Raw genomic sequence first — 27584 nt, forward strand, 5'->3', positions numbered from 1 at the left:
AACTAGAAAAGCAAGAACAAACCAAACTCAAAATTACCAGAAGAAAAGAAATAACAAAGATCAGAGCAGAACTAAATAAAATAGAAACCAAAGAAACAATACAAGGAATCAACAAAGAGCTAGCTTTTCAAAAAGATAAACAAAAGTGTTAAACTTCTAGTCAGATGAACCAAGAAAAAGAAAAAAAGAGATCCAAATAAATCAAATGAGAAATGAAAAATGAAACATTACAACTGATACCATCAAGATACAAAAGATCATCAGATATTATTATTAACAACTAGATGCTCACAAACTAGAAAACCTAGAGGAAATGGATAATTTCCTTGAAACATATACCTCCCAAAATTGAAGCAGGAAGAAATAGAAAGCCTGAAATGACCAACAAAGAGTAGTGAGATTGCATCAGTAATAATAAATCTCCCAAAAAAGAAAAGCCCAGGACCAGATGGATTTACAGCTGATTTCTACTAAACATACAAGGAAGATCTAATACCAATCCTCCCGAAACTGTTCCCAAAAGATGAGGAGAAAATTCTCCCTAACTCATTCTACAGAGTCAGTATCACTCTAATACCAAAACCAGACAAGTACATAACAAAAACCAAAAAGAAAACTATAGACCAATATCCCTGATGAATATAAACTCAAAAATCCTCAACAAAATACTAACAAATCAAATCCAACAGCACATCAAAAAGATAATACAGCATGATCAAACAGCTTGTATATCAGGAATGTAAGGATTTCAATATACACAAATCAATAAGTGTGATACATCACACAAACAGAATTAAGGCAAAAATCACATGATCATCTCAACAGACATAGAAAAAGCATATGATAAAATTCGGCATCTGTTCATAATAAAAATTTTCAATAAACTAGGCATAGGAGAAACGTGTCTCAAAATAATATGGGTCATATGAAACAAATGCACAGCCAACATCATACTGAATGGGAGAAAGTTGATAGTATTCCCACTAAGAACTGGAACAAAACAAGGATGTCAACTTCACCATTCCTACTCAATAGGAGTCATACTCAGAATAATCAGGCAAGAGAAAGGAATAAATGGTATCCAAACTGGAAAAGAGAAGGTCAAATTATCCCTATTCGCTGATGATGTGATCTTATATCTAGAAAAGCCTAAGGACTCCACCAAAAAACTCTTAGATTTGATACATGTATTCAGTAAAGTTTCAGGATACAAAATCAACATACAAAAATCAATAGCATTTCTAAATACCAGTAATGATCTAGCAGAAAACAAAATCAAGAAGGCATTCTGATTTACAATAGCTATAAAAAAAAATAAGATACCTAAGAATATATTTAACCAAGGACATGAAAGATCTCAATAAGGAAAACTACAAAACACTGGCAAAAGAAATTATAAATGACACAAACAAATACAAAAAAATCTCATGCTCATGCATCGGAAAAATCAATATCATTAAAATCACCATGTTGCCCAAATCAATCTACAGATTCAGTACAATTCCTATTAAAATACCAATGTCAGTCATTTCTTCACAGAACTAGGAAAAGAATCCTAAAATTTATATTTAACCAAAAAGAGCTGAAATGGCCAAAGCAACCCTCAGAAAAAAACAAACAAACAAACAAAAAAACAAGGCTGGAGGCATCATATTACTTGACTTCAAATTATACTACAAGGCTATAATAACCAAAACAGCATGTTACAGGCATAAAAACAGACACATAGATCAAGGGAACAGAATAGAGAACCAAAAATACAGCCACATATTTACAGCCAATTGATCTTTGACAGTCTATAAGAATATACCCTGGAGAAAAGACACTCTTTTCAATAAGTGGTAAGTGGTGCTGGAAAAATCTGATTGCCAAATGCTGAAGGATGACACTGGAGCCCTATCTGTCACCATATACAAAAATCAATTCAAGATGTTTAAAAACTTAAATGTAAGATCTGAAACCATAAAAATGTTAGAATAAAACCAAGGGAAATCTCTTCTGGACATTGGTCTAGGCAAAGAATTCATGACTAAGACCTCAAAAGCACAGGCAACAAAAATAAAAATAAACAAATAGGACTTAATTAAGCTAATAAGTTTCTGTATAGCAAAAGAAATGATCAACAGAGTGAGCAGACAACCTACTGAATGGCAGAAAATAGCTGCAAACTATGCAGATGATAAAGGACTAATATACAGAATCTACAAGGAGCTCAAATAATTAAACAATAATAAAAAATCCTCAACATTACTAATCATCAGAGAAATGCAAATAAAAACCTTAATGAGATAGCGTCTTACACCAGTCTGACTGGCTATTATCAAAGAGTAAAAAAATAACAGATGTTGGTCAAGATGCAGAGAAAAGGGAACACTTACACTGTTGGCTGGAATGTAAATTAGTTCAACCTCTATGGAAAACAGTATGGATATTTCTCAGAAAACTAAAAATAAAACTATCATTTGATCCAGCAATCTCACTATTGGGTAACTACCCAAAGGAAAGGAAATCATTATGACAAATACCTTCACTTGTATGTTTCTCATAGGATTATTAAGAATAACAAAAACATGGAATCAATCTAACTGTCCATCAACAGATGATTAGATAAAGAAAATATGGTATATAGACACAATGGAATACCTGCTATTCAGCCAAAGACTAGTAAATATGAAATTTCAAAGTAAATATGAAATTTGCAGCAACATCGATGGAACTAGAAGCCATTTTTAAGTGAAACAAGTCAGACACAGAAAGACAGATATCATACGTTCTGACTTACAAGTGGAAGCTAAATAATGTGTACACATGGACATAGAGTGTGGAATTATGGAAAACAGAAACTTGGAAGGATGAGGGGATGGAAGGGGTTGTGTTATGAGAAATTACCTAATTGGTACAATGTGTGTTATCTGGAAGATGGTACCCTAAAAGCCCTGGCCACTACTACACAATCTATGCATGTAACAAAATTGCACCTGTACTCCAAAATTTATAGAAATTAATAATAATTTCAAAAACACAGGACTTGTTTGAGGACCTTAAATTTGGGTTGGGTAGAGCAGGACAATGTAATGCATTGTTTCCTCATTTAGCAGTGGCCTGAGCAAAACCTCAGATGGCTCATCTCTGGAGGAAGAGGACAAAAGCAGGTCTGGACAGAGTGACAATTTGCAATTTGAACTGCTTGCTCCCTGGAGATGGGACAGGGACCAGTGTGGAGATCCAGAGAAGGCATGGATGTCTTACTCAAAGGAGGGAGTAGTTTAGAGAAAATGGGCAGGAGTAAGCTGAGAGTGAGTTGTCAGAAATCACAAGCCTCAGGAAAGGGTTGTAAGAAATTAGCCCACTGAGAAGAAAAAGACTGAAATGCCAATGTGCTGCCCTCTAAGGTGAGATGAATGCTCAGAGCCAACTACAGGCAGGAGAAGCCCTGAGGAAGAAGTGAGGAAGAAGTTAGGAATGTTGTGAAAACCATGTGGGCCATCTCTCCAGCCAAGGGAGAAAAGGAGCCCAAAAGGGGACTGTGGGCCAAAAGAGGTATCAGCTCTGCAGAATTGTCATCAGATTAACTTCTAAAATTGAAAATTGGGATTCATTCCCTAGGGTGTACCGATGGGCTTCAGGTGTCTGAAAATATTTTGCTGTTGAAAGCAAAATTGTTTTTGTCTAGGTATTTTTTTCTGGGGAGAATTTCTATAGCTTTCATCAGATTATCCAAGGGGGTCTTTTAAGAGCTTCACCAAGACTCACCACTGACATACGTAAAGGGAGATAGTATAATTCTAGAGGACACAAACCATTTACTGAATAATCTCTCAGATAATCTGATCATTACCTTACCAAAAAGAGCCTATTGAGGGAGCAGAACATAGTGCTACTATGGGAAAATGAGGTCGCTTTTTCACCCATTCTATTAATAAATCTTTGTTGAGTACTGTTTAGATTCTTGGATACTGTACAAGACAAAAAAGAAAAAAACAGTTCCTGCCAAGTAGATTGAAACTTTTGTTCCAGTAAGGGGAGTCTAGTTAGGAACAAAACAAATGAATAAAATATTTAGCATGTTAGAAGGGTTCAATGTTAAACTGAATGATACAGGAAGGCTTACTGAAGTGATGTTTGAGCAAAGACCTGAAGACAGTTAAGGGACCAAGCCATGCACCTACCTGGGGATAGAGGATTCCAGGCAGAGGAAACAGCAAGGGCAAGGGCCTGAAGGCAGGAACAAGGCTAGGATGTTTGAAGAGGCTGGTGAAGCTAGTGAAATGAGCATGGGAGAGGGTTCTAGAAAACAAGTTCAGAGGAGAAATGCAGGGGAGGGGGACAGACTGTGTGCTATAAGATTATTATAAGCCTTTTGACTTTTACTCTGAGTGAGGAAGGAAGCCTCTGGAGAATGATGAGCTGAGAAGAATCTTGGTATGACAGGTTTACCCGGCTCACTCTGGCTGCTCTGTTGAAAACAGACTGTAAGATGGCAGGGGTGAATGTGTGGAGATGAGTTTGAAGGCTAGAACTGTACTTTGACAAGAAAGGATTCCAATTGCATCAGGGTGGTAGTGAAGGTAGTGGGAAGGGTACAGGCTCTGGGTGGAAAAACCATAGAAAGTTTCACAAAGGGCAGGAAAGAGGTGGCAGCAACATGCCTCAGTGACTTTACAGTATTTGGGAGGCAGACTTTGCTGTGGAAAGCAGACAAGTTCCTCTTCAAAGTTTCCTTGCTCGTTAAACAACAAATCCTTCTTGCTTTTTGCTAATAACTCTTTGTTAAGTCCTATCCTATGTAGTTGTTAAACATGCTTACAGGCACATAGTACATTCTATGTCCTTGTACTTTAACCAGGATTATCTGTGCTGGATGTGCTCACAGGCATGTCCCAGCTCATAGCCTATGCCCCTTCCTTATTGGGACTTCATTTTTGTTCTCCATTGCTTTTACTTATTTAGAAAAGTTTTAAGTTGTTAGCCATTTGGGTTTTAGTTTAGATTGTGAGGTCTGGTTCCAGCCAACAGAGATCAAACATGGCAGTAAGGACAATCCTCAAATATGTAAGGGATAAATATGTCTGCTTTTCCTTTGTTCATAGTACTCTCGTGGCAAGATGGCTGGTGAGGGTACCCTTCCTACAGAAAGTAAAAATTGCTTTGCTGAGTGATCCTTTGTTTCAGTGCTAATTTTTCTTTGTGGCACTGAGCATCTGTTTCCAACACTTGCCCATCTAGTCAACCCATGTTAGAAGTGCTTTCCAAGTGGTAATGTGCTGTGGTAAAGCCCTGGCCTTGCCCCTCACCTGTTGGACCCATGGGACAGGTCATTTGTCCCTTTAAGACCAACATTCCCTAACTTACAAATAGTAAGAATAAATTTCTGATTAGCTCAAGTGGCCTAAAATGAGACTCTATACTGTCTTAAAAATTCCCTCACATTCTGGAATCTATGATTTTAGTTAGTAACTTTAAAAATGGCTGCACACGGTGGCTCATGCCTGTAATCCTGGCACATTGGGAAGCCGAGGCGGGTGGATCAGCTGAAGTCAGGAGTTTGAGACCAGCCTGGCCAACAAGGTGAAACCCTGTCTTTATTAAAAATTAGCTGGGTGTGGTGGCACACACCTGTAATCCCAGCTACTTGGGAGGCTGAGGTAGGAGAATCACTGAATCCAAGAAGCTGAGGTTGCAGTGAGCCAAGATCGCACCACCGCACTCCAGTGTGGGAGACAGAGCGAGACTCCATCTCAAAAAAAAAAAAAAAAAAAAAAAATTTGAGATGCCATATCAGAGGCAACATTTTTTTGAATAAGTAAGTGGTGTTGCACTCTGATTTTCCCTCCCCTGGACTTTCCACCGCCTACAGGACTTATGCTTGACTTGCTTCTCAGGGTGGTGGTCTTGGGGAGTGGTGAGGGTAAAATCCCCATGTGTATCATGACAGAGTACAACAGTTCACTATGGCAAGGCTCAGCCAAGCATCACAGTAGCCACAGAACCTAGTGAAAGTGCACGGATAGCATTTTGACTCAGCGCAGGTGCATGATTAGGCAACATCCACTACCCTTGTCTATGCAGATAACTTAAAGCACTGAACCGGAGAAAACAAAAAAGGGTGGCTCACAATCTCAAAATCCAGCACAATAAGGAAGGTCACTGCTAAGATTTTCCGGCATGTTGCCTAATCATGTACCTGCTGGTCATTTGCTCCCAGAGAAAAAGACAGGGTAAAATCAATGCTGATGTCCCCTTTCTTGGTCCCAGACTCTTATCGGACCTCTTGGCAGTTTCTGCTCTTGGTTTCTTGGAGAAGCTAATGTATCTAACCGGCAAATTTCTCTTGATTGCTTGACATTATTGGATATGATTTCTATTTGTAACCAAATAAACTCTGAAATGTATCAATTAAGATTCCATAGCAACTTGGGGGAAATGCTTAAGCCATAAAATTTTTCAAAAAGTGTATATATGTAAACAGCAGATGAAAGAAAAACATAAAAGTGCCTCTGGTGGAGTATTTTTTCTTTACTTTTCAGAAAATTATTGTGGTATTCTTGAAATTTCTGAAAGACGCTCTTGGGCAGTCAATAAATATTTAACATTCAAACTATGAAAGCCTCCCTAAATGATATCCAAAATAATGCACCACGCAGTCAATACATAATTATATATTTAAGATTATCTGGAGTTGACCCAAGTAGGCATGCTCCTAAAAAGTTGAAGGAAAATGTTAGCTCGAGAAGTCATACATGTCAGTTCTTTCATATTTTTATAAAAGGAGAGAAACATACTAGATTCATGTGTTTGTTAATTTCAGATGGTTTTTGCATCCGTTTTCTTTAGTCAGGACCCTCCTCAAATGTAGAAACATCACCAGGATTCCCAGAGAGCTCAAATTCTTAAGCTGTGAAACCCAGAAAAGTGTTGAATGCTTGCAGGTGTACAGAAATCAGCATTTTACTGAATACCTGCAAGATTCCAGACACAATTCCTGAACCCTCCCCAGTCTGACCACCCCTCTTTTGGACAGCAGCTTTATTTTTTTGTGCTGACTTATGCAGCCTAACTCATGCTTTCAACATAGCTCTTGCCATCAGCTCCCAGAACCAGGCAGACTCACGGTGCTGCATGAGCCAGTGCTGCTGGGGACCAGGCTCAGCTCATCCAATCCATTCATTTTACAGACGAGAGTACTTTGGCCCAGAGAGGAGAAAAAACTGCTCCAGATATCATGCACATTTACTCAGTGCAAAGGACTTGCTTTCCCTCCAGTTAATTTGGAGATGGCTCTTTGAGATGACCTGGGTGGGGCAGGGGGTGGGAAGCTAGAAGCTCTGAGTCCACTTTTCCTCCACATTTGACAGAGGACTTGGCCATAGGCATGCAGAGAACTGTTTTCTGGTTGTCTCTCTTGAGCACTGCTCAAGGAGCTACCACATCTGGAGCTACTTCCTACTCCCTGAGATGTCATAGGTGCCTGCCCACGAAAGCCTGCCGGGGTCCTTACCTCCAGAGGGTGCGCCGGCAACTCTCCTCAGGAATTTAACCCACTCCTCCATCTCTGCCTGGGAGCTGGCCATGAGGATGTAGGAGTCCTGTCCTATGCGATTCTGGTCCCATGATGCTGGAGGAAGAAGTAGCACTTGTGAAGGTCTTAGAGTGATAAGGGCATGAAAGCAAGGGGAAGGGAACCAGACCTGAATTGATTTCCTGGTCCAGTGAAGCACTACCAGGCAAACAACACAATGCATTGTCTAATTATCCTCAGCAGAACTGGATATTCAGGCACTCCTACTGTTTCTGCTGAAGCTCTAACTACATACAAATCATTGAATATAATGGTTTGTAATTGGGATGGCTTAGGCTGAGAGCTGCTTTCATGAAGAGGACAGAAGTCATTTCCTACCAAAAGGAAAAGGAGGTTCATGGTGCAGTTTCAGCACGAAGGAAACAGGGTCAGCCCATAAAAGTTAGAATACTTTATATCATCACGCCAATCATTGATACTTTCCTAAGCTAGCCCAGAGCTCAGTTGTGGGGGTAGCGAAGGGGACGAAAACCTCAGGTGGGAGTGACAGTGAGCACATGTGTGCTTCTTTCATAAAATTGGTGCTTGATGATCATATTTCTGCTCTCCTGACCACACAAGACCTTGCAAATGAAGGTTCTCAATACTCAAGTAATGGATACATGAAACTTGTTAGAGCTTTCTTTACCATTTTCACTTCAAACCTAAGATTACAGATAGGTGAACTGTTTCCTTGGTTGGTGTTCTCAAATGCACAAAAAAGGTAGGAGAAATTGAAGGGGACAGGGAGCAGGGAGGAGACCAAGAGAAAGAATGGGAAAGTGAAAAATAGGGAGAAAGAAGCAAGAGAAGGGAAAGGAGAGTATCAAACACAGGTCTTAGACCATGCAGTTAGTATCAGATCTGAGACTTGAACTCTAACTTCATCCATGGACCTCCTTGTAAATGGAAACCCTTGAAGTTGGGATTTTCTTTAGTTCATCAAAACAAAAAGATCTTAAAGGGGACAAGAAAATAATAGTTATCAGTTTCCATTACGGGATACTATTAAATTTCAAAGTGGCTTTGTAAGCATCAATCCATTCTTCTCACAATGGCAGGCCATCTCCCTCAGAGAGCTTGCTCTAGCAGAGCAGTTGTACCTAAACCTGTATTTTTCTGCATGGTAGCAAAAGACTTTCAAATCCCCTTTGGTTCTGGTCTCTTAAGCCTATCTTAATATCACTGAGCCTCACCTCCTTTCACTCTTTGGGATGACCTGATTCTGAATTCATCTTGTCATTGGGTCATCAGCTTTTCCGACCAGAAGGGTCAGTTCATTAAGGCCCTGGCCATTAGGAGTATCCTGAGACCTGTATGTTTTGAGAAGTAAAATGATAAGTAAAAAATACTCAGGAAAGGATGAAAAGACCCTCTAGGAATTACAATATCCCTTTGAAATAGAATAAGGAGTTAGTATTCTTTCCGTTTTGTAGATAATAGAACTGAATCCCAGAGACACAAAAGCACCAATCCATCAGTATCCAGTGAGTTGCTGCCAAACTCAGGGCAAGACCTTCGGTCTCCTTATTCCCACGAAAGATTCCACCTATACTGCTTCTAAATTTGGCATATACTGCTTCTAAATTTGGCATATACTGCTTCTAAATTTGACCTTGGACAAAGTTTATCTGGTGTCCTTCCCCTTTCCTCTCTACCATGCCTCAACTCCAGTCTACTATGTTGTTAAAACGCCTTCTCAATTTACCCTGATTCCTGGGAGCTCCTTTTGTTCTATCATGAGCAACCCCACTGGGAAACACCCAGGTCTCAAGATGTTTCTGAATGAGGAGGACTTCCATGAACTAACTCTTCTGGTTGGGAGAGCTGATGGCCTGATGACAGGATGACTGAGAAACAGGTTGTCCCAACGGGTGAAATAAGGTGAAGCTTGAGGACATTAAGATAGGTCCAAGAGACCAGAACTAAAGGAGACTTAAAAGTCTTCTGTTGTCCTACAAAAAAAGTAAATATTTGGGCATAATTGGGGTGTAGGACAGACTTTCATTCAGAGAAAGTGTCTGACATGAATGCAAAGCTCATGAAAAGCAACTCTGACCTCATGCATATCATTTCTCTGACTTAAACATAGGCTGTTCAACATGTGTTACCCACTGGGCTGTTTCTCTTGTTGAAAATGGACCTCTCTTCTTAACCTGTCTAGGGAACTCCTATCCATTATTTAAAACCCAGCTCAAATGTTATCTTTTCTAGGGACCTTTTCTTTCCCCTACTCCAAATTGAGTGGGGAGTCCTTATTCTATAATCCCTTAATATCTTGTCCTTACCTCTATCACTGCAGTAGCTAAATTATCTTGAGCAACAGTTTTCTTACCAGTACAATGGAGATGTTACTTAATATGTCCAAAACTAATGCCCTTATCCCCAACTCAGAAAAGCTTGCTACATGCACAAATCTCAGCAAAGCTCCTCAGCAAATCCATGTTTTCCATTGTTTAGGCCAAAACCTTGGAGTCAACGTTGATTTCTCTTTCTCACATCCAATTCATTAGCAAATGAAGCCCTCTCTCCCTTCAAAATGTAATCAGAAATGGCTTACTTCTCAGACCCTTCATCATTGCTATCTCTGACTTGGATTCTTGCAAAAGCCTCCTCACTGGTCTCCTTGCTCTGGCCTTGCCCCTGCTACTTACTTTTATTTTCAATTCAAAAGAATTTCAAAACATGAGTCATGTCATGACACACCTCTGCTCAAAACTTTCCAGTGGCTTCCCCTCGTTCTAGCAGAAAAGCTAAAATTCTCACATTGCCTGCAAGTGCTTATGAAATCTGTGCCTACCACTGAGTAAATGTCCTATTCTTGTCTCCTGCCATCATTTCACTCTAATCACACTGGCCTCCTTGGCCTTCCTTGAACATATGAAATAGGTTCAGAGACTTTGCACTGGTCATTTCCACTTCCTGGAATGCTCTTTCTCCAGCTGTGCTCTTAGCTGACTCCCTCACTGCCTTCAGATCTGTGCCCAAAAATCACCTTCTCAATGACACAAACTCTACTGGCTCTGTTCACAATAACCAATCAACCACCTCAGCCAGCACCTTCTCTCTCTTTGGTTTAATTTTCCCCATAATTGTTATCCTATCAAAAAACTATATAATTTGCCCATGTGTTTGGTTTGCTGCTGGTCTCTTCCCACTAGACTGCAAGGTGCATGCAGGCTGCTTTGTTCTTTGCTACATTCCCAGTCCTACAATAGGACTTGGCTCATAGGAGGTGCTCAGTGAATTTGTTGTATAAATGAGTGACGACAGATCATAAAGTGGTATGAGAACTAAATGAGATAACATACGCAACAGAAGGAAAAACCCCTTATCCCTGGTGATTTCCTGGGAATCAGGGAGGAGAATAGTTACTCTATGAGAGGTCAGTAGGGAGAGGGAAGCCTACCCTAAGTTGTCACCTGCACCCAATTTAAAAAAATCTAGCATGACTACAATTAAAGGTTTCCGAGTGGCCTTTGTTCAGCTAAAACTGGTGATCACAGAGAGAAGATCCTATCTAGGAAGCCCATTTTTTATACCAACATTAGCTCCTGAGAATCATCTTGCAAAAGAGGATGATACAAAGAGGAACTAAAAATTCTCTATGTTGTAACATGAAGGATGTCTCACTTTAGGGTTGGGTGGAACCTTGGAAGATGATGGTATCTTTAAGAAAATTCTTACTATTACTTTAGAATTATTTGTTTTTATAAGATGTATTTGTGTGGGAGTGGGGTGAGGGAGAAACAGGAGAGAGAGAATTTGTTTGAGAATTCCTCTAACAGCCAAGGAGACTGCTGCAAACATGAGTGAAAATAAGAGAACAAACTTTCCTCCTGCACTGGTATAGCAATGTTGAAGAGTAGGTATTTTTGGTGCAAAGCCCACTGTGAATTTTCAGCTGGGTCTCTCAGTAGGGTTTCTTTAGGTTGAAAATCCAGACTTTAGGGTACACGTTACCATAGATGGTTGTGTCCCATGAATTGCACTGGGAGAGGAATCCTAAGAATAAAATACCCATTGTGGAAAGGGAGAGAGATTTTCCTAGCTAGGAGAGACTGAAGAAGCAGACTTTCCTGATTTTCCTCTGAAGAGAAAGAGAGGAAGATAGACTTTCAGATAAAAAAGCAAGGGAGGCTGGGCATGGTGGCTCACACCTGTAATCCCAGCACTTCAGGAGGCTGAGGCAGGTGGATCACCTGAGGTCAGAAGTTCGAGAAGAGCCTGGCCAACATGTGAAACCCCATCTCTACTAAAAATACAAAACTTAGCTGGGCATGGTGGCACACACCTGTAGTCCCAGCTGCTCAGGATGCTGAGGCATGAGAATTGCTTGAACTGGGGAGACAGAGGCTGTAGTAAACCCAGATCGAACCATTGCACTCCAGCCTGGGTGACAGAGCCAGACTCCATCTCAAAATAAATAAATAAATAAAAATTAAAAAATTTAAAAAAGCAAGCAAGACAGTGTCCTGAGGGAGCCATCTAGGAACTTAAAAATGTTTTTATTTGTATTCTATAAATAGTCATAGCCAAGTTTGGGATTTTTCTGCATTATAATTATCTCTAGATTATTCCCAAATAGCAAACACTGATATGATATGCACTGTACCAAATGTTTCATATCAATTTCTTTATTTAACCTTCACTATCATCATTATTGTCCCCATTTTATAGACAAAAAATCAGAGGCAGGGAGAAATTAAGTAACCTCTTACACAAACAGTAAGTGACAGGATCAGAGCAGGCTGGCTCCAGACTGGACACTGCTAACCTCTATGCTACGCTGCCTTCTCCATCAACCTTCTTATGCACACAGTCACCTTGTGTGAGTGGGAAGGAGCGAGTGAAGAAAAGGGGCATTCAGGGACCATGTGGCCTCCTCTGCTGTGGTCAGTACAGTAGTAGCAGCAAGGTGATACAGACAGATTAGTCACTAGTTCTGGAGCCCCTGACAGGGCTAGGGCTGGCACAGGAGCAAGCGACAGGGAGAAGGGTAGAAGCATCTCAGTGTGGCAGATCCAGGAGCATAACCCAAACTCCCCTTGTTCCAAATGCATTCGAGGAAGGAAACCCTTGATTTGAAAGAACACCCTCCGATGTGCCAGTCATGTATGCAATAGGTGGCATGCAGCACCTGACATGTGCTGAGTGCTCGGGAAGTTGGAGCTGTCATTTCTCATTAGGTCCGCAGAACCACCTGGGGCTGCTGACTTTTCACAATTTTTGACCCATAGAATGGCAATTTCACATGGTCTCATTTACATTTTAACTGAAATCTAATGACCTACTCACCATCTAGACTAAGTTCATTTTAGTGAGTAGAGAGAGTGCACTTTTCAAGTGAGTGGCTCAGTTCCTGGTACAGTACCTGGCTCCTAGCACACAGCGTTGAACAAAATGCTCACCTACTTATTTCATGGACGTTATTCAAGCACTTTATACTAGTTAATAAATGAGGATAGCTTCATTAATTGTATACAGAACCACTGTATGCTCTTAATAGTCTGGTTGGTTAGTTGGTTGAATGACTCTCCTCATATAGCTTTGACTTCTAAGATCCAGAAGTAAAATTTTACTTCTGTAAAGAATTTTACTTCTGTAAGACTTTTATTTCTGTACTGTTGCTGTGTCCTACCTGTTGTGGCCTACCTGGAATAATTTCAAAGACAAACTTCCCAGCTTCTTCTGGGTTTATGGCGATCTCCTTGATTGTACTTCCTGGTAGATATACGCAGCCCTGAAAGATGAAAAGTCAGGCTTTAAGGATAAGCAGCAACTTAACACTGATGAAGTAAAATTGAGTTGGAGAATAGATAGGGTAATGACGGGATGGGGAGGAGAGAAGGAGGAGAGGGACGTGGGAAGCTAGCATCTCAGTTTTAATGGGGCCCCTTCGGCTACTCAGGCATTGGGCAACTTAAAGGGCAGTTATTCGAGAGCAAAGCAGGTTCCCAGAGAGAAAAGATGGGGTTCTGATGTAAGAATGAGCTAAGAGGGTGTCATCACCAATACTTGCCCCTTCCCACTTTTCCAAGGACCCAAATTCATGGCCAAATAAGACACTTGGTCTTTGTGAAGGCTAGGGAGACCATACTATCTGCCAGCCTGCCAGAGGGGTTTGGTGAGGACTGAAGCACTCAGGTCATCATTTGAGGGGATGGGAGTAGCAAGTGCCTGTACCTTTGCTAACCACCTTGAACATATGATTCATTTAGTCCTTCCAGCAGTCCTCCAAGCAAAGTATCATGCACACTTTACAGATGAGGAAAAGAGATCAGAAAGCGTCTTTAATCTACCCAAAGTCATAGAGCTAGTGAGTGCCAGAATGGTAGTTCATCTCAGAAGTCAGTACAAAGCCAGTGCTCCTCACCATCACAGCTAAGGTTGTGGGAAATGGTCAGATGACCCTAACTCCAAGCCCAGATCCATGGAGGGGGACTGAGGGTTTAGTAAAGATTTGTTATCCCTTATACACAGGTATGTTATCAGAAAAACAAGCTGCTTCCATCATGTGTCTGCATGGTGCTTGATCACTTACAGTGATCACTTATGGTGCATTTCACTTGGGATAATTCCAGCTCAGGCTGGAGTGCAGTGGCGTGATCTTGGCTCACTGCAACCTCTGCCTCCCGGGTTCAAGCAACTCTCCAATCTCAGGCTCTGGAATAGCTGGGACTACAGGCTCACACCACCATGCCTGGCTAATTTTTGTATTTTTAGTAGAGACAGCGTTTTACCATATTGGTCAGGCTGGTCCTGAACTCCTGGCCTCAGGTGATCCACCCACCTCAGTCTCTCAAAGTGTTGGGATTACAGTCATGAGCCACCGTGCCTAGTCCACTTGAGATAATTCATTAGACCCCTACAACAGCTCTATATCTATAGCACAGCAAGATTTATCACTGCTACTTTTCAGACGAGGAAACTGACGCTTCGAATGTCTTAAGTGACTGCACAAAGTGACATAGTTAATTTGCACTGGAGCTAGTTATTTGTAATTTACACCTCGCTGGCTGTTAAAGGTAGCAGGTCTGATTCTGAGTTGAATAAACACATGTTTTTATTTCAAAACAAAGTGTGGATGGAGATGACTGGTGGCAAAGAATACTATAAAGACAAAAAAGTTTTAAGGAAATCTCAGAAGTAAGATCCAGTCAGGAGCCTAAGAAAATAAATGTTTCCCGAGGGTCTAGAAATAAAAATGCCTAAGACTGAGGGAGAACAAGACAAGAAGAGGAGGAGGAGGAGGAGGAGGAACAGAAAGGGCAGGAGAAGGAATAGGAGAAAGAACAAATGGAGGAAGAGAATGAGAATGAAAGGCAAGGAAAGGAAGAAAAGGGAAGGGGAAGGAGATCAGCCTAAAAAAATGGAATTCTGCAATTCCTCTACATTCAAAAATAACATCCACCTACACAGTCCTCACCATCTTCAATAAATCACATCAATGCCTTCAGAAAAAATGACCCTGAGGTTGTACTGCTGAACTACTTTGGATGAGTTATGGCACCAGAATAAAACGCCCTGTTTCTTTTAGACAGGGTGGAGCACTGTCTGGTAAAAGAAGGAAAGGGCAATCGCAGAGGTGTCTGCCTACTCTAAGTACTTCTCTAAACTGTCATTTGATACCCAAAATCATTTCCTCAGAAATTGTAACAATAAAATACTAAAAATATATATGCCGTTTATTGAGCAGTTCTTAGGTGTCTGACTATGCCAATTGCCCTGAATATATCAGCACATCTAATCTTCATAAGAAGTCTAAGAGGGAAGGACCGTTATTGTCCCCCATTGGAGAAATGAAGAAGTAAATCTCAAAGAAGTTAATTAGCTGACCCAGGATCACAAAAGCTAGATAATAAGAAATCTACGATTCCAGCCTCGGTCAGTGTGATTCCAGAATTACAAATAAGGCTTTACTTACAAGTCCCACTTGCTGAAAGAAGTTAACAATCAGAGTTAAACATGTTCACACCAAGGCATAAATGACTAATTGCAGGCCCTTTCCTTGTATTCAGCATGAGAGCCTTGAACTTCATAAATGGCAAGAGGAAGGTAGACGAGAGGAAGAAACACCAGTAGGGGTGAGGGTGGGGACACTGATGGGGAAGGAAGAATTGTTCCAGGAAGAGAAGGGCCCAAGTTACCCAGAGCCACTTTTATCTCCTTAGCAAGTTGACTGGGGCGGACTCTGTTTAAAGATGGAAGGATGGAAATATTTATGCAGGGGGCTATAAGTCTTTCAGCAGTAAAGCAGTGGAGAGAGCTGTGACAGTGAGGTACAAGAATATCTAGAATTCCCTAGCTATAACTTTTAAATCCACTTATAAGTTGATTTAGAACTAAATTTCAGCCCAATTCCTTGATAAAGCATTTTTCAAAATGCTTATATTGGCTCATGAGAACTTAACTATTGCATTTTAAGCCAGTTAAACACAGCTATTACTAAAACTTAAATTCTATAAGCTTACAATGAAGTATTTTCTATTAAAAAGGTAAGGATACTCAAAATTGACAACTTTCTGATTCTTTGCTATATTTTGCTATCATTTCTGCTGTTGTGATTACTTCCTCTATTCTAACTGTGTGGTGAAAATCCTATATAATATGGTGCTATTGCATGTCTCTTCTCAACTCTGAGTTCAGTGTTCAAATAATTACGTTGGTAGCTTGCATCAGTCATGACCAGAGTATCTGCAGCACAGAAATTAGCAAATGTTGCACTTCAATCAACTCTCCCATCAGAGGGCTGATTGTTAACTATTTACCAGCACATTGCTGGTAGACAATCACTTGTGGCAAAGTCTCAGAAAACAGATGAGAAAATGGGAAGATGGGTCGACCTTACTACTAGGATTGTCTGAGACCATCATTGTAACAGAAACTTGAGGGCAATAAGCTGAGATTCTGTTTGAAACAACTTCCCTGACAAAGAACTTTTTAGAATGGTTTATATAAAGCTAGTTCACTGACTTACTCAGCCTTATCATGTTGAAACTGGACAGGATCTTTCTGAGAACTCAAGAAAAAAATGCACAGACGTCTTCTATAGGGCCACAAGATTCCTCAAAAGCACATATAGAAAAGTCTATCATACACGGTTCCATAATTTATTTACATTCTCCTTTGTCAGATGCTAGGTTCAGTGTTTCTCATTATAAGTAGCAGTGAGTCTAGGTGTGGTGGCTCACACCTGTAATCCCAGCACTTTGGGAGGCTGAGGTGGGCCAATTGCCTGAGCTCAGGAGTTTGAGACCAGTCTGGGCAATATGGTGAAACCCCATGTCTACTAAAAATATAAAAAATTAGCCAGGAGTGGCAGCATGCACCTGTAGTCCCAGCTACTTGGGAGGCTATGGTAGAATAATTGCTTGAACCCAGGAGGTGAAGGTTGCAGTGAGCCAAGATCGTGCCACTGCACTCCAGCCTGGTTGATATAGCGAGACTGTCTCCATAAATTTTTTTTTTTTTTCATAAGATGGTGTTTCACCATTATGACCAGGATGGTCTTGAACTCCTGACCTCAGGTGATCCACCCACCTTGGCCTCCCAAAGTGCTAGGATTACAGGCGTGAGCCACCGCTGCCGGCCCAAAAATTTTTTTAAAAGCATTGAATATTCTTATTATTTCTTTTGGAACTTTGTAGACCCAGAATCACTGTGTCTAAGGGTTTGACAATTTTTTCATGTTTAGTAAATCTAGCCAAATGACTTTCTAGAAAGTTTGTACCAATGGACACACACATCATCATTGTATGTGAGGGCTCTTACACCTGATTGCTCCAAGATTATTGTGCTGTTTCTGTTTTTTGGTATCTTGGGGGATATATCCGATGATTGTATGCATTCCTTTTAAATTTACAACTATTGTCCTTTAATTATAAAAATATTATAAAAGAAACATTAAAACTTGTATGTGTAACCCCAGTATTCAGAGATAACCGTGGTTAATACTTCTGTGTATGTCTTTCTAGGCTTTTTTCCATAAATACAAATTCATGATTTTTTTTCAAGAATGGGATAAGTATATACATCATATTCTGTTGTAAACTGCTTTTTAAAGACAATAATACTATGGACATCTTTCCTTTTCAAAAAGTATTAATTAGGAGCATCAATGTCTGAATTGTATTCTATTGTATACACATATAAATGTAGCCTAATATAAGTTAGCCCCTACCAGTGGTCATTGTTTTTACATCACTAATGTAAACAATGCTGTGGGGAATCTACTTAATTGTTATTTGTGATAACAGTATGAACATCAGCCCAAATTCCCAACAGTGGAAAATTAATTATATAAATTATAGAATGTTCTTGATTGTTTTGACATAATTAAAAATTACATTGTAGAATCATATTTAATGTTAGGAGGCAAAATTCATGACATAGTGTTAACTTTTTCATTAAATAATATTTATTATACATATTTTGCATTTATAATAGATGAGTTCTTAAACACATATGCATAGGGAAGACTGAATGTGGAGGGGATATAGGTGGCTATTTCTTACTGATGGGATTGTGCATAATTTTTATTTTCTACTTTGTGCTTTTCTGCATCTTCCAAATTTCCTACCATGCAAAAGCTTTTGTAATCAAAATATACATGTCAACATGCAGTAAAATACACTATTCTTTCTAAGGAATTATTATTTTATTCCTAAAAGTTTTATTTTTCTCTTTTTCATAACTGAAATAAGTGTTGGATTTTATCAACATGTTTTTCAGCCATCTACTGAAGGGTTGTGTGGTTTTGCTTACTTGACCTATTGATCCAAAATCAATAGATTTCCCCCAAATAAATTACCCTGTCATCCTAGAAGTGCTACCTAATTATCTCAGGCTAATTTAGTCCTGAGAAGGCTTTGGGTTTCTTCCTCCCAGAAGTAAAGAGGAGAAGCAAGAACCTTTAGGTATTTATTTTACTCTTTGACATTAGTTTATATTTTTATAAAACGGTTTTTTATACCTGCTTTATATCATTTGATCCTGTGACAAATGAGGGCCAGGTAGTATTGTCTGATTTTATAAAATAATAAACAGGAGTCCAGAAAAATTAAATAATTACAGGGCCACACAGTGGTGTAACCAGGGAAAGAACACATAATCTGATATAAAGTACCTCTCACCCTCTATATTTCATGGAAACACACTCAGCTGCCCCTTTCATTGATTTGGGATGGCCAAATAAAGCCTAATTGCCATCTCCCTCACACTCTACAGATAGGAAGACTTCCTCTATTGTCTTAACACGTCAACCACCATCTTAGCCTGAATTGCTTGGCTTTAATAAGGTCTGGGGTGTTTATAAAGAGAAGGAAGTCTGGTTACCACACACAGAACACTAGGCAAGAGTCCAGTCTGTGATGGAGTCCCTGTGATCCCTCCCTGGCCTCTGCAGTGACAAACAGAGTTCAGAGCTCTTAAGTAGAGGAACTGGTTAACTAAGTCCTGCTGATATGTAATGAATCCTCAAGCCTGCCCTTAAAGAAAACTGTCCTCTTCCAAAATGACCTTTTCATTTTGGTACCATCCACCCCCAATATCTACACATTTCTTGTCCTCACCTTTCTTAGGATTTTGTTCTGGCTACAGAAGGTTCTAGAGTCTGTCTTCCTGAATAAGCTCCTACTGGCCAAGCCCACCCTTCCATCTTCACAGGCATGAGTTCTAGGTGAGTGACCAGCTGTGTTGGACGCCCTGAGACATCCAGTTTGCACCTGAGGTCCTGGGGTAACTGTTCAGCGTGTCCTCTTTGATTCTTGCACACCACAATGGCCAAAAAAGCGATGAGGTTGGGTGGGTGAAGAGACCTAGGCCCAAGATTTAGGGTGAAAGCCCATTCTCACAGGCTTAGCCACTGCATCAGGAAATCTTGTTTGGTCTACTTTCAAAGTATATCCAGAAGCTGACCATTTTCCTCCAGCCAACAACTCTCACTGAGATCCTAAACATCATAACCCCTTACCTAGATCACTTGCGTCTTCCCCCGCCCCCCCCCCCAATCTATTTTTCAGCACAGGAGTCAGAGCTGTCTTTTCACAGTGTAAACAAGACAGTCAGTCTTTGCACAGAGCCCTGCAATGCCTCCCTGTGGCCCTCAGTGGGAATGCACAAGTCCTTACAGCAGCCTGCAGTGCCCCAGCAGTCTGCTCCCTGGGACCCCTGACTACCCTCTGGCTTCTCAGACCTCATTTCCTGTGATTCCCACCCGCTAGCTCTGCTCCCACCACAGTGCCCTCCTTGCTATTCCCCACGCAAGCTAGACGTGCTCCCTTAGGAGCTTTAGCACCGGCTGTTCTCTCTGCCTGGAACAGTCTCCCCCAGCGATCTACCCAGCTTGTTTCCTCTCCTCTTCAGTCTTGGCCCCAGTGTCACCCTCTTCCTGAGGTCACTTGACCATCCTTTTTAAAATTGCATCTTCCCTTAACTCTTGATACCTGTTAGCTCATCCTATTATTTTTCTCATAGAACTAATCTTTTTCCTAACAAACTACACACTTTTCTTATTTGTTATGTTTATGTGTCTTTTCCTCCACATTCCAAGCTCCATATGGTAGAGAATTTTATCTGTTTTGCCCATTGTTTATTTCAAGTACCTAGAACAGTGTCTGGCATATAATAAATTCTCAATAAATACTTCCTGAACAAACAAATCAATCTGCCCCAGAATCGGTTTTCCTGAACCCCAATCCACTCTCTCTGGGCCCTTAGCTGAGTGTCACCACCACCACCGCCCTTCACCAGTCTTGACTTAGAGCCCTGAGTAGGAAATGCCACAGTGACCATCCTGGCGCTTCCTGAAGGGCCACTCTGTCATCTTTGCAACTCAGTTTATGTATCTAGGAAATGGGGTAAAGGAAAAAGCAATCTCCTCTGCAATGGGTGTGTCTAGTCCTAATGAGAAGGCCCCTGTGAGTTTAAGGGCAATCCCAGCGGGCTCCAGGCCCACCTCCTCCGCGCCTTATGAACGGGACAAACGGCCTGGCTGGTACCTGGGGCTTCGTGTCCTCTTCGTCCTTGTAGTAGTAGAGCTGCTGCGCCCTCAGCACAAAGTACCTCTGCTGCCAGTTCTTCACGATGGACCTCTGCTTCTTCAGCCAGCCCATCTTGATGGGCCTCTCCAGCGGGTTGGGGGTGGACGATGGATGGAAGGCCGCCATCTGCTCGCCGGTCATCACGCTCCTTGACCGAGCTATAGAGAGGAACAGACAGGCGGACTGACTGAGGGACATGTGGCAGTGAGCAAAGAGGCGGAGAGGAACCCCAGAGAGGGCTGAGAAGCGAGGGGCACCACAGCCAGGTCCAGTTCAGGGGTCCAGATCTGAATCAGAGAAAATACCCCCTGAGCCAGAGAAGCAGCCGAGGGCCCGGCTCCCGGTCAGGGCGAGGCCGGGAACAAAACCCTGGCGGCCTGCGGCTCGCTGCACAGGCAGTCCGGCAGCGCCGCGGGCCCCGTCATTCTGCAAAGCGAAAGGTTGGCTGGAGCCTTCTGAAGAGGAAGTGGCCGCAGCATCTGACAAAGGTGCTTCCTTTTTCCTGCGTGGGAGTTAGTATCTGTCAAGAGAGAGGAGAAAATAATGCCTCCGTCTGAGGGCTCGGGGTGAGTCCCACGCAGCTGCAGAGGTCGCCGGAAGCCGCCCGGGCACTCTTCCACAGCGGCCGGCTAGAGGAGGGGCCGCGCGCTGCACGCCGCGTGAGCTCCGGCCTCGCTGTGGAAAGCAGGCCCCCTGCAGCCGGCCCCACTCAAACCCCAGACCCCGGCCCCAGGGCCAGCCTGCAGGGACTTGGCACCTTCCGAATTCTCCCACCCTGTGTCATTAGTGCCGTTCTGTCCCCGGCCCGGGGACAGAACCCCAGCCCTTTCTGCTGTACGAGGGCCTCACCGCAGCTGCCTTCCTATTACCTTTGCAGTTAGGTTGTCCCTGCCCGTAGAACTCGGAAGCCGGATTTGAAGCCAGAGCCCCTTGAACCTGCTGCTTGGTTGTAAACTGGCTTTTGTTTTCACACAGGAGTTCTGCCTGCCATTGGATTAAGTGAGGCCTGTACCGACACATCTTTTCTCCACGGTAACTCCCACCCAGGACCACTCTCTCCTTTCCTTGCTTCCACAGCACTCCGTCGATCACCCTGGTCCCCAGTCAACACCTCCTTCTGAGCCCCATCTTCCTTCTTTCCCAGCCAGTTCAATGATGCCCTTGTCTCCTTGGCCCGTGCTGCTGTCCACGCTTGCTAATACCCAGTGTCTGCATTCCTCTCCTTTGGCCAAGTATTGCTGGAGGGACCCCAGAGAGGGCAGAGAAGGCGGGGTGACCAGGGGTAACTGTTCAGCTCCTCTTTTATTCTCGTATACCACAAAGGCCAAAAAAGCAATGAAGTTGGGAGGGTGAAGAGACCTAGGCCCAAGATTCAGGATGAAAGTCCATTCTCACAGCCTTAGCCACTGCATTCTGTAGCTATGTCTCCAATAGTATCCAGTTATCACCTTATTTCTACGGTTCACCCTTCGGTCCAGTATTGCTGTCTGAAGAGGACTCCACTATAACTGGGCTCCTTGACCCTCACAAGGGGTCTGAGCTCCCGTAATATACCCTTATACCTGGTTCTGTCTGGCAGTTACTTCTTACCTCCCACCAGGGACCTGGTGAGGCCATTACTAGGTTGTATCCCAGGTTGCAAGAAATATTTGAATCAGCTTCCCATTGGACAGACATCATCATCAGAGTGCTTATACTCAGATGTAGAAAAGGCAGTTTGATATTTTGATGACAGTTTGGTAGCCTGTTTACAGAGGATTTGCTTTATATCAATGTGTCTTGGCAGTCCAGTTAAGAACTTTATCTGCAATCTTGTTCCTCAGTTACTTGCTATCTTCAAGGCCTTCTATCTGCAATTAAAGAGCAGCCACTCTGGGCTGATCACTTGCTCTAGGGCTGTGGAAATGATCCCAAAGGAACTACAGAATGATTTTGGCAGAGTACAATGGGGAGGGGGGAATTTGAGGACTGTATGCAGCTCTGTTTCCAAGTTAGAGACTATACCTTGCAAGGACTCTTATCTGTCCTAGAAAGAGGGCAGAGAGTAGGCAACAAGGAAAAGGATAGACTACACACAAAACTTTTGAAGAAAATGGAAGAGTGAGGCATCCCAGCAGATGCAGAGGCATTCTTTCCCACCTCAATAGCCTCAGTGAAGTCCATCCCCATGTGGCTTTTGTGATCATTCAACTGAAGCAACATCAGACACGAGAGGGAGGACCCCCTTCTAGCAGTGCCATATGGGGAGCCTTTACTTGGCTTTTGGGGTGATGCCACCAAATGGAGCCAACTCAGGAGAGGGGGAAATCAGGGAGGTGCCACATGGTGGCTAGAAGGGCTCAGGCCCCGTGGGCCACCCCTAGAGGCCCACAAACATCGTTAGGACCACCGTGGGGGACAGGGGAAACTGAAGGTCTCCAACAGCATTGAAGACGTGGGAAGGAGTGAGCAGAAGTCAAAAAGATACTGCAGATTGGAGAGAATTTGCTCAGCATAGAAGAAATTAGTTGCTGGTATCTTGTTTATAGTTCTGTGAGATTTTTCATGCTTTGTTGCAATAAAAACAACAATAAGAAAAACAAACAAAAAACCCTCCTAGGAGCATGTGTGCATGGCAGAATGACCTGACAAAGGCAGGAGTAAGTGTGAACGTCTTATGTTCTCAGACCTGGCCAAGAGGACCTTTGATGCCCTGGTGTCAGAAAGGCAACCACCATGTCTGCCTACATCTCCTCAAGGCTCTGCCTTGCCATGTTTTATATCCATAAATGATACCATTCACTCTATATCCAGCCAATGTTTCTTTACTGCCTGTTAACATCCCACCATAATTGGTGTGATTATGGGCACTGGGCCATCCGTTACAAGCTAGAGAGCGGATAGCTCAGTACAAACTTCCACACTGCTGGAATTAGGCCCAAACCCTGGAGGAGGGAGACAGCTGGAGTCTCAGATGAGCTAAATATTAAGCAGGGGCACTTTCTATCCCATGTGCAGAGCCATCTCCTCCTTAGCCCACAGTGTTGCTCACCAGCCAGGCCTAGCATGAGATGATTAAAATATCTAAGAAGAAAGTCTAGGGCTTTGAGTTTGTCTTGGTTTTGATTAACTTTCCTTGTTAGGTTCTTTGAACAGTCTCTCTTCTTTGTGGGTGTGACTTGTTCCGGATAAAGTAAACAAAGAGATCTGTTACTATTAATGGAGCTGTTTCTCATAATGAAAATAATAACCATGATAAGCTTCACTTGTGAGCCAGTCATTGTACCCTGAGTGCAGGTTCCCAGCCATTCAGGAAGGAGATCTGAACCAGGCTGAAGGTTGGAGAAGGGGCTATAGGCAGACCAGGAGGGAAAGGTGGGAAGACAGTTGCTCAGTGTTTACAGAACACTTTGGGGTGAGTGAGAAATGAGGGCCTCAGTGAGGTTAGAAACCTCACCTTACTGTAGTGGAGAGAGGATGAGCATGCCTCTAACACTGCACTGTTCAGTACAGTAGCTACTAACCAAGAGTGGCTGTATACACGTAAATGAATTAAATAGATTAAGTTTAAATTGAGTTCCTCTGTCATACTAGCCATGTTTGAAGTACTCAGTAACCCTATGTGTTTTGTGGCTACAGTACTGGACAACACAGATAGAGAACATTTTCACTATCACAGAAAGTTCTGCTGGTCAGCACTTCCTAGAACCTGAGTACTATCATTACAAAGCGTGAGATGGAAATGGGCCATAAAGGTAAGGTAGCATTTTATCAAACAGAGAAATCAAGCTGGAGAGCCCAGAGAAGAAGATGCTTTAGGAGAGAGAGTGAGGCATTCAAACTTGATTAGAGAGGTAGTAGGGAGCTATTTCATATTCTTGAGCAAGGGAGGATCATGATAAAATATAGTTGTATGCTTGGACTGTCATGCTGAATTTTAGTCTGCAGGTGAGAGAGAGTACTGGAAGGGAAAGAAGAGAAATAGAAGAGGTGCCGCATGCCTAGGGATGTTATTTCTGCAGGAGAAGTTAGCAGCTTTTTGCCCCAAGATGGGGCAGGGGAAAATTAAAGAAGGAAGTGTGAACAGAGAAGTCAGCTGAGAAACATTATCACTTCCTTTCTTCATCTTCTCATTTTCTGCCCTCTAACCCTCAAAATAATCTGCTCTCAATTCTGACTCAGTCTAGATTCTACTTTGGATGGCTGTAAATGTGTGGGTGACATGTGAATAGTTCTTTCGGAACTGGGGAAACAATTTCAGATATTTCCTCAGTATGTTGATATGAGCCATGCATTTGTTTGGGAACCATGTTTAAATGGATTTGAAAAGGGAGGAGAATTTACATGACTTCCCCCCAACCCTCTCTTCGGAGCTATAGACCCATCCATTCAGCTTCCGAATGCACCTCCATGAGAATGTCAAGCTCATCTTGCTTACCACTTCATCAAACTTATCACCTTCCTCCTTCTCACCTCTACCATTACCCTGGCTAGCACTGACACACACACCCAAATCTGCTTTACATCGACTGGTCCCTCTGTTGTACTTGAGTGACATTCTCCCAGCCAACCAATCAACACAGGAAGCAGCCTCTTCCTTATATTGAGCACAGACAATATTGCTTATGACGTGAGCCTTCTAAAACAGAAGTCTGATCATGTTACTCCCCTGCCTAAAAGCCTTTGACGACCCCCAACGCCTCCCTCCTAAAAGGTAAAGGCTAAACTACCATGGAGCTGGAGTCCTTTGTGGCTTTTTCTACTGCATTTCCTGCTTTTTCTCCATACCCATCCTGCACTTTCTCCAGGACAGTATGTTAGTCTCTCTGCGGGAATGTCCCCCCGGACCCTCCCCCACCTACATCCAATTCCACCTCTTGGAAAACTCTTACTTACACTTCAAGAGTCCCTTCAGGCCCCACTTCCTGTGAGAAGTCTTCCTGGTCCTGCCAGACTTAGTTGCTCCATGGCTCTGGACCCTTGTCAGTGGGGACACATGTGCATCATAGCCCGCATCACCTTGCTTGGTACTTTTTTCTTACCTTATTTTCTCTCTCGTCTTGCACTCTAAGAAGACAGGGGTACTGCCTTGATGTTTTGGCCTTGCTTATCCTTGTATTCTGCACATAACACAGTGCCTAACACAGAGAAGGAAGGAGAAAGTAGCAGAAGTGCACAGGCTTCTACATACACAGCCTTGGGTAAGCCGTGTCCTATCTCTGAGGGCCAGTTTCCTCCTCTGTAAAACTGTGATAATCACATGTATCTTGTGGGGTGATAAATTCATAGGGATTAGTAAAGATAGGTGTACAGGTCCCAGCCAGTGCCTGCTTCTTAAAACATAGACATTAAATGAAAGCAATTATTATCATAGTATGGACTCAATTTTATACTAAATGAGAGAAAAGAAAAGAAGATATTAAGGAGGGGAGGGACGAAAAGAGGGAGAGAGATGGAATAGAGGGAGAGTAGCTAGACATTGCACAATATCCTAGGTGCAAAGCCAGAGGCCTGGATTAGGATGGAAGAGGAAACAATATGAGAGGCTAATACAACAGGACTCAGCCACCTGCTGAACAAGGAGGATCAGGGGACAAAGATTTTTGTGAGGTTTGGGGTTTGAGTGGCTCAAGTAAAATGGCCTTCCCCATTCATGCATTCATTCATTCATTCATTCAGTCATGGTTGGGCACTTGACATGCACCAGAACCATTTTGGGTCCTAAGGATATGAGATCAGCCAGACCTGACAGATCTGGGAGACCCATTCATGGAAGCAAGGAAGGAAATCAGAGAACAAGGCCAGTTTGAACAGGCAGGTGAGTCCAGGTCTGGACATGATAAAGTGTGAGCATGGACTGAGAGCTTCAAGCTTCCCAAGAGTTTTGGTTTTGATAAGTAAGGCTTATGAATTAAGAAAGAGATCGGGGGAGAAAAGAGGTACAAGTGAAAGCCAGGAGATTTGAATGACATGAAAATCTCCCACCAGAAAAGTATTTGTATAGATAATCAGAAACCAAAGACAAGACAGCACGGAGGAAGACATCACCGAGGGAAGCATTTCTAACTCAAGGCTATGGGGATAAACCGAGATGCAAGACAGAAAAGGGTGCTGTTTTCCTCAGGATTTTTAGTAGAGCTCCACGCCACCTAGAAAAGCATCTGGCAATTGAAGTATCTTGATAAATATTTGCTGAGTTAATAAAATAAATCTTTTAGAATGAAATGTGAGCCACCATGCAGGCATTTTACATTTGCAAGAAATATTGGCCAATTTACCTATTTGTGGGATTTCTGGACATGTTCACCATACCCACTTGAGCAAAGTGGCCAATGAAAGGTATAATCCCTGATCTAACAATAATGAATATCAGTAGTTACTTATGTATTGAGTACTTACCATGAGCCAACCACAGTGCAGGCACTTTATACGGCTGTGTCATTTAATGCTCATGCTCTTCATTTACTATGGTGCTTACCGCACCATGTTGTCACCCTCATTTTTCAGACAAGGAATTGAAGCTCACAGGGGTGAAATGATCTGCTCCAGTTAATAGTTAGAAATCTTATTTCAAAGCCCAATTTCCATACCTAAGCCACAACCCAGAAAGGAGCATGTGTTTTTGTGGTAAAGAGAGGCATCCACATTGGAGTTGGAATCCATGTCTAGTAATTCACAGGGTTAAAGAATCCATAGTGATGTGAACAGGAGAGACCATGCCACCCTTCACTGAGCTGGGAACAAAGCTGCTATTCCTAACCTAACATGTGAAGCAGCTGCCTTGGCCCCACCCATTTTACCTCTATATTGTGCATAAAAAACTTTGTGCCACTATTTCCGCCAGTGTATGCTTTGCAAGGCTCAGCAGGCCTTGAAAAAACAGTGACAGAGAAATGGTGCTGAAACCTCAGGCCCACCACTGAGGCTGTGCTGACACCCCAACAGGAAAACGGACATATTAGGTAATCCTGCTACGTCTTACCAGCTGCTACCCAAGCTCACGT

General features: G+C 42.4%; 1 protein-coding gene across 3 annotated transcripts in view; it reads right to left on the minus strand.

The window, feature by feature from the left end:
• Positions 1-27584, minus strand: part of ARHGAP25 (Rho GTPase activating protein 25) — an 86526-nt gene that overhangs the window by 31786 nt on the left and 27156 nt on the right. For 2 of the 3 annotated variants that reach the window (XM_032291887.1, XM_032291886.1), the window contains exons 2-4: positions 20560-20759; positions 13214-13301; positions 7499-7615 (exon numbers count right to left, since the gene is read on the minus strand). In XM_032291887.1, coding sequence (XP_032147778.1) covers positions 7499-7615; positions 13214-13301; positions 20560-20759 — 405 coding nt within the window. The remainder of the gene's footprint in view (positions 1-7498; positions 7616-13213; positions 13302-20559; positions 20760-27584) is intronic. The other variant, XM_032291888.1, reaches the window with a different exon arrangement.

This window comes from Sapajus apella, unplaced genomic scaffold (assembly GCF_009761245.1).
Source record: "Sapajus apella isolate SASKATOON/1434 unplaced genomic scaffold, GSC_monkey_1.0 scaffold26, whole genome shotgun sequence".
Taxonomy (NCBI): domain Eukaryota; kingdom Metazoa; phylum Chordata; class Mammalia; order Primates; family Cebidae; genus Sapajus; species Sapajus apella.